The 8,259-nt window shown below is 41.3% G+C and overlaps 1 protein-coding gene across 1 annotated transcript in view; it reads right to left on the bottom strand.

Moving 5' to 3' along the window:
- Positions 1-1,646: 1,646 nt before the first annotated feature.
- ABLIM1 (actin binding LIM protein 1) overlaps positions 1,647-8,259 on the bottom strand; it is a 174,889-nt gene continuing 168,276 nt past the window's right edge. The window contains exon 26 of the mRNA XM_066620057.1: positions 1,647-7,766. Coding sequence (XP_066476154.1) covers positions 7,653-7,766 — 114 coding nt within the window. The 3' untranslated portion in view covers positions 1,647-7,652. The remainder of the gene's footprint in view (positions 7,767-8,259) is intronic.

The raw sequence follows: 8,259 nt of genomic DNA, 5'->3' as shown, positions 1-8,259 counted from the left end.
GCAGGCCACCAATACTGAGAATTTGGGATTAGCATTATCAGGTTAGCTCTCTGAAGGGAGGGCTATCCTTGGCCAGTGCCTGCCCTGGCTGACCTCTGACACCACCCGTCAGAGGATTATTTCCTTTGTGTTTTATAACAGTAAAGAGACAATTGTTCAAATACCACTGTTTTGCATAATAACCTTTCACTGCTTTCTGGAATTTCAGTCACCTGTTTGTTCTATAGCTTCCATACCATGTATTTATAAACAACTCTAGTGTTGCTCTTTCAGAACAGGTTGGACAATCACTGCTATTTTCCAGAGGAGCTTTCTGGAATATATTAATGCCTCTATTATGGATTATTATTGGGACTTGCTCACATGCATCCCCTAAGAGTGGATGTCCTGTGTTAAGCAGTATACTGTTTTTCTGTTCTGATTTTAGATTTCTTGGTCAATGGGACACAAACAACTGACCTCATGTTCTTCAGAAGTTAAAAGATTTAGGATGGAAGATGGGCTGGATTTCCATTAATTGCAAATTTTCTGATAATTTGAAATTACCCAGAACTGCAGCTATGCAATTGAAAAGACCTCAGTTGTTGAAATAAGGGTCATTTTGCAAAAACTAGTCAGATGTATCCTCTGAGTACATCTGATCCTGATCCTTGCAAGCTCTACTGTATTCAGGCACAATGAATTAACTGCACTTTTCCCAGCCTCCCCTTTCTCTTTGGCCTAGTCTAGGTATAGACTTTGCAAGACTTTTCCAAATTATGCACACATGTACTATGATGGCAGCTTGGTATGGGAAATGTATGACATATTATAACATTAGGCTAGCAACTATTTTGTGTAATTTACCCTTTGAAGAATCTCTGCTCTGCCGTGTGGTATGACAGCTTAGGCCTGAGTCCTAAGACCTTCCTACTGTGGAAAAATCCCAAATGAGTTATCAAAATGCCCACATTTCCCCACAGAAAGCTGAATTCCTTTATCTTTCGAGCTGCAAGATACAGTGGCAGGTTTTTTGATGTCCCCAAGGCTAAGGATTCTGGACAAATGCCACCCCTGCTGATGCCGCAAGCTAGGTCATTCCTTGGCATGTGATCAGTCCATCCTAGAAATGGAAAGGCCTCCCTAATGAGCCATTGTTGGGAAAGCAACAGGAGAAGCCACCTCTTCATCCTATATTGGAGAAGTCAACCCCTCATTGGTTTACAGACAACATCCAACTATCAGGTAGGAGGAAGGTTCAGTAAGGTCTGGGTAATAGGCTGCAGGTTTTGGTACTCATCCCTATTTATTATTATTATTATTATTATTATTATTATTATTATTATTATTATTATTATTATTATTATTATTATCCTGCCTTTCTCCCACACATTCAGAGCCTCAAGGTGGCTAACAACATACAATAGATTAAAACAATATTAAAACACAACCATAAAACAATTAACACAATAAAAACAGGTCAAACCCCTTATGGGTCACATAAACAAACTACCAACTATTAGGAAGAACCCCCCCCCCACCTATCCATTTGGGGGAGGTTAAAAAATTTATCAGAATGAATTTATACATTGTGTCAGTCTAGTGATGCAAAACCTAATTTATAGCAAGTTTTTGAAAATGCTAAATAAAGAAAAACAAAATCCATCTATTTTGAATAAAGCTCAAAACTTTATTCATTTACTTGGTTTGAGTACAACAGTGACGTAGCTTATAGTGGTATTGTCAGATGACATTTGCATCATGAAAATAAAGATGAGCAGCGATGATGGCCAATGTTTTGTTTTGCAGAGAAGCAGATCTAACTGTACAGACAGGCATCAGTGATTTTTTTTTTTCTTATTTTGTTTCAACAGAGGCTCCAAATTAGAGCTGTACCACAACAAAAGGGGAAAAAACCAAATAAAAGGGAAATAATCTGAAAAAGGCGACATAATCTCAGTTTTGGAAACAGGTTGGAAAGAGAAGAAAAGTGATTAAACCCCCAGAGTTAAAAGTCTGTCAGAGTGAAGCAAGATACCGTATATCTCATTAACATGATTTTGCTACAAAACAACAGTAAAGCTCTTTCACTGCAAGGATTTTGTTGTCAGCAACTTAACTTTATGTTGTGCCAAATGGTGTTATCAACTATGCAAAGTGCTTACTATCCTGGAAATAAGCAGCATTTGATAAAGGCTCTTATCTGATCTTGTCAGTGGACAAATAGCCTGATATTACATTTTCCATCACAGTTTATGAAATTTATATCAGATCTTGACTGCATCATTTGTTTCACTGAATGCAGATTAGTTTTAAAAACAGAATGATGCATAGTTGTACCTGTTCCCCTTTGAAGAAACAGCCTCAGGGGCAAAATCTATATCCTTTAAAAGCAATAGAATTGGGTTGTTTTTGCCATGAATTTCCATTGCTAGATTCCACACCTTTCTGAAGTTAATTCCTCAAACTCCTATTGATGTTAATGAATTTGGACTGAAGTTCCTAAAATAATGATTTGATTCATGCAGTATTTTTGTTCTTTCATATGCATGAACATACTAAGGATAAAACAAACATAACTGTCCTTTTCTTTTAGAAAACATTTTGTGATTTGAAGGAATTCACACAACTCCTGGAATGATGCTTAATTTGACAGTTTCTTAACTTGGTATCTGAGGTAAAACTATGAGCTTTTGGCCATCTTTTACAGACAGCAATTCAAGGGAGGTCTCTGCAGCATTGCCACCATTTTTATAGAAGACATTCTCTGTTTTTAGCAGCTGCATGTCAGGCAGAAATTCAGTTGGTGATGCTTTACACCAGTGGCATTTTCATAGTAGAAAAAGCAAAACCTGTTGAATTAGGTTTTTTTCCTGCTATAGAGTCTCTGGGCACAATCCTAACTGTGTCCTATGCCGGCCTGGGAGGGTCGCAAACATGCCGTAAAGCATGTTTGTGCCTCCTCGAGGGGAAGCCGGGCCGGCACTCCAAGAAGCACCGGCCTGTGGAGGCTGACATAAGCCTCTGTGCTGGCTTCCCCCCAGCTCCTTGCATCGGCTTGAATGAGCCGACGCAAGGACGAAAGGTAGGCGTGGGGGAGGCGGGGAGGAGGAGGGAGGGAGGCGTTTCTGGGTGGGGAAGGGTGGGCGGTGGGCAGCCCTGGGGGTGGGCGGTTGGGGAGAGGGAGGTGGGGCTGGGATCCAGTGGTTATGCCAGATCCCAACCCCCATTTCTGGGGAGAATGGAGCGGCTTCAAGCTGCTCTGCTCTCCTCGGTCTTGCGCCACCTTAAGAGGTGGCGCAAGTCCAAGGAGACCTATTGGGGCCAGCAGCCCTTACCCAGGGGTAAGGGAAAAAGTTTTCCCTTGCTTCTGGCTAAGCTGCCTCTTGGTTTGCCTGTTCTAGCGCAGGATAGGATTGTGCTCTCTGTCAGGAAGATAGCACACTTGAAACATAAATGCTAATCAGAATGTTCAAACTTTGCATGTGATCAGGCTGTGCCAGGCTGCATTTTGCACCAGGTAATAGAGAAGAGAAAAAGGAGCACAGGCAGGAAAAAATGTCCCTTAATTAAGCCTATACTGGAGTCTCCTAAATATTTTCATTTCAATTGGATGATGTCTCTGGGTAAGAGTATCACTCCTCCAGAAGAGTTCATGAGTTGTATAAGGATAGTGTTCAGGAACATGCCACATATCTAGTTGACTCTTCTGTGCTTATTGTCTACAGATTCTGCAGGCTTTCACCTTGCAGCTGTACTCCTTTCTAGAACTACAGCTCAGAGACTGGTCAAATGGAAAGTAAGTACAGGATTTAAGGATTCAGCTGCGTCTTAGAAAAGAAAAAGTTTCTCGTGCCTAGTAACTTTTTCTTTTTGAGTGGCTATGAAAATTGCCTTAACTCATTGCTTCCACTTTGGGGGGGGGGGGCGCGCTCAAAATTCTTCTCATATGCCTAAGTTCTCTAGGTGTATACTACTTTCTAGGGAGAGGCTGGAAGTATAACAACAGAGGTCCCACTTGGATTACGCTATGTGAGAACTGAGGTGGTAAAATTGAGGTGTGAGTGATGAGGCAAATCTTATCATAGAGTTCACAATTTATCACAAATCACATCAGAGAATGGAAGCTTGTGGTAGGATTTCATGCTCTGTGTGGTAGTAACTTGCAGATGATATGCTCCCCACATAGTAAGAGGTTTCACACAGTTCACCTAACATTTTGGCATTTCTTAAATGCTCAGCTGGAGAAAGTATATTTGAAGCATAGGAGGTGACAGAGCCTGTATGTCATGTCTTAAACAATAGCAGTCCTCCCAATAGTGTCAAGGTATAGAAATATCCTGAAAGAAAAACCAACAGGGGAGAACAGATGTAATTGACCCTAGGTGAGGGGGGGGGAGGCTGTTAGGATTTGGCAAATTTTGTGCATTTTAATTGGGGTATGTTACCTCAAGGTGCCATCCATTTTTGTGGCCAACAGAAAGTCTTGTCCAGAGCTTGCAGCAGAAAAGCAGGGATACCAAGAGAAGGAAAACAGAAAGGATAGCAAGTCACATGGAGAAATAGTGATGGTCGTGGTAGTAGCAACACTGTGAAGAAGGCAAAAATCAGCCAGGCCTTATATTCCTTTGCAGTCGATTGGCTTCCAGTTCAAAGCACGCACATAGAACAAGTGTTCTATTTTTCCAGTGAGCAGGGTGGCCTATTGTAAACCATGAATGCAGACTTTTTGACCTTTTCACTGTAAATAACAGATGAATATATAAAACAGTATCATGATGTGAAGAGCAATGATAATAATCAAAAACTGAACACAGACCTGTATTGCCATTTGAAGGTCTTTTTAGTGCTACACCAATCGGTTTAAGTGGCAGAAGAGGCTTAGAATGGGTGGCAGTAGGGCTTTTCACCAGAAAAGACTGCCCTGCCCTGCTGGGCCACGACCTTTATTATTCTGTTGCTGGGGCATCTTCCTCCTACTAATGATATAGGGTGAATCTAGACAGTTTACTAAGTGGAAACTTATCATGCAGTCACTTAATAAACCAGTCAAATTGGTATAATCCTGTCAAGTGCTGAGGTGAATTTTACTCTGCCCTGCTTCCCAGGTTCTCTGCCACACTTATACGGAAGTGTGATAATTTTTTCCTCACCAGTTGACAGGATGCTATTGAGAAACCCACACAGATGACCACTTTACTACATATTTTAGCACAAGTCTACATCTCATGTATGATCAAATTAACTCTGGGCAAGACAATGAGCTTTCTCATTGGGTAGCTAACAACCAAGCTAAACAAGGATAAAAGAGTTTGCCCAGGAGGAGTTCAATCACCTGTGTGAGCATGGACAACCAGCTTACCAAGAGCTTACAGGGTAAATAGCTATTTGGTAAACACATACCTGTATTTACCTTGCTTAGCTTTTATTGTTGTGGAAGCAGAAAAGCCCTAAACGTTATGTGACCAAGTGACCAAGTCTTAATATGATATCTGGAAGACAAACAGTAAAACCTAAAATGGTAGTGATTCTCACTCAGGACAAAAAATGACATTTCACTGCATCTTCCTGCTGGCAAGGCACAGCTCTGGGTTCTGTCATAGAAAGTTTTGCACATTCCTAGCAGAAAAGAACTTGCACCACTCTCTGAATGGTTCTGCTAGAAGTAGGCGGCTTCATACTATAACTCTGGGGAAAGACTGCATATAGTACAACTAGGCTTGCCAAATCTGACTGAAGCTATTCCTGGAGATGCTTATAGACCCATCATGAGGTAATATCATCTAGCCAGAGAGGCCCTGTTGACACCTCTACGATCGCTTTCAACAGTCTCCTGAAGGCTGATGCTGATTCCTGGAGATTCTAGATCAGAGTTGGCAACCCTAAATATAATGCTTCTTTATTGATTTAAGCAGCTACAGGCACTCAGGAAAAATAAAGTTCACCTCAGCTGCAGCTTCATTGCATTAAAAAGTGAAAACCAAATCCCTCATTCTTTTGCAAAGAATGAGCAGGTTATGTGAATGAAACCAAATCAAACTTGCTGAACTTGATAAATATTGTGCAGTGCCTCAGTGCATACAAGAAAGTGGTTCGATCTGCCATTTTTTTTAATGAGTCAAGCATGCCTCATTAAAGGTGCCTTGTCTCAAAGAATCTCCCCTGTAAAAGAGCTTACCCAGCTTTCTTGTCATAAAAGCAGAACAGACCAGCAAATGTACACCAACAGTGGCACAGTAACTGTCTGCATCAACAGGAAATTTGGTCCTCATTCATATGTTTCCTTTGTGTTGCAGATCTGCTGTGGCATAGTTTCGTTCTGTTTCTATCAATGTTTATAAAGAACTGCCATTGTTGTGGACATGATGACTTGGTTACTGCCACCACTCGTCTGGACCAGTGGTGACAATGTGGAAAGTGGTTATATAAGTGCACTTGCTCACATGGTTTTCCACAAACTTTAGCAGAGCAGTGCAGGGCCAAACACACCACAGTGCCTCTCACACTGTCGTGGCAGCATCTGAATCAGGCCTTGGATTTCACAGTGGCTTGAGTTTGAAAAGGTTGTTGAATCTCTTTCTGCCCTCACTGTGGAATGAGGAAACCAACTTTGTTTTTGTCTTTTTGCTTACTGCTCTTATTATTTTTGATAAACTAACTCAGCTGTTTTCAACCAGTGTGCGGTGGCACATTGGTGTGCAGCAAATGGTCCACCACGTGTGCCGTGGGAGTTTGAGGGAGGGTAACTTATTAGTAGGGGTATTGGGAGATGCCAGCCCCCACCAGCAGTATAGTGTGCCTTGACAATTGTCCAAAAACAGATAGTGTACCTTGACAGCCTTTTCAGTGTGCCATGAGATGAAAAAGGTTGAAAATCACTGAACTAGCTTAAAGTAAGAGCAGAACAAGATGGAGGAGGGAAGATCTGACAACAAATACAATTCAATTTACCACTGAGATTCCTAGCAGTTATGTGAGAGTGCAAGCTGAGAGTTTGTTCTCAAAGAATTTGGCTGCTATGCAGAGAAGGAGAGAAGCTTTCTCATGGTTACATGGAAAGCAGAGAAGCTTTCTCATGGTGCTCCCTAGGGCATTTGGTGGGCCGCTGTGAGATACAGGGAGCTGGACTAGATGGGCCTATGGCCTGATCCAGTGGGGCTGTTCTTATGTACTGCAGAAATAATAGGCAGTTCTTGAAAACAATGCCAATCAATTATAATGGCTGTGCCCGAAGGATAAATATATTACAATAGGATTTCTTCCTTAACTACAGAATATATGCATTCATTCCTTGGAAAGACCGTGACTACATCATTGTAGACTGATGTCCTATGGGCACTTCCTGGCTCTATCAATATAGTCCCTTGACCTTTGAATAAAAAGTAAAGGGGAAGTGGGGAGGACAGAGAAAGCTTGTGTTATGCATATTCAACTTTCTGTAAAAACTTTGTAATGCAAGAACACCACTGCTGAGATTTTGAACACAGACATGTTCATGCCACAGCACTCTGGCAAGCTTGGCAGGCCTTTGCACAATCACAAGGCATATAGAGGTGCCTTTATCAGATTTTCCCTTTTTCTTTTTCCTGCTTGAGTGGTTGCTCTCCAAAAAGTGTTAAATATAATACATTATCTTATATATGATTTTTTTCATTTTCCCTCCATAGAATGATTCAGAAGAGTTTGGCTTTCTTCTTCATGTCATTGCGTCTCCAGAGAGGTAACTTATCAAATTCCTGTATCGTCATGCCGAATATTTCTTGAAAGACCTCAGGTGCTAAGTGACGCTGAAGAAAGACAGGAAAAAGCACAGCAGTTAGAACAAAGATACAAATATAAGACCTAGTATTTGTGAAAGCTAGTGTGTGTGCGTGCATGTGCGTGTGTGTGTGTGCGCGCGCGCGTGGAGAGGAGAGAAGGTTTCAGGCTTCTGGAAGCTAATTTTTCCCCCCTGATTTTATGTTTTGTTTATTTATTTAAGAAATTTATATCCCGCCTTTCCTTTGCCAAAGGCGGCCAACAAGTTTCACAAAAAACAATGAGGCTTATAATAGAAACAATAAATACAATGATAGAAAAACAATGAGTAAAAAACGGGGGGGGGGGGATTTTGGTACAAATAAGAAAAAGGGGTAAGTAGAATAGCAGCAAGCAACATATAGAAGCACAGGAAGCAATCACGAGCACATCCAAATGCACATTCAAAACATACATTGTTCGAACACTTGATGAAATAAAAATGTTTTGAAACTTGCCAAAAAGCCAAGAGGGAGGGGGCAG

This window comes from Tiliqua scincoides, chromosome 3 (assembly GCF_035046505.1).
Source record: "Tiliqua scincoides isolate rTilSci1 chromosome 3, rTilSci1.hap2, whole genome shotgun sequence".
In the NCBI taxonomy this organism is placed as follows: domain Eukaryota; kingdom Metazoa; phylum Chordata; class Lepidosauria; order Squamata; family Scincidae; genus Tiliqua; species Tiliqua scincoides.
This window is presented reverse-complemented; position numbering and strand designations above follow the sequence as displayed.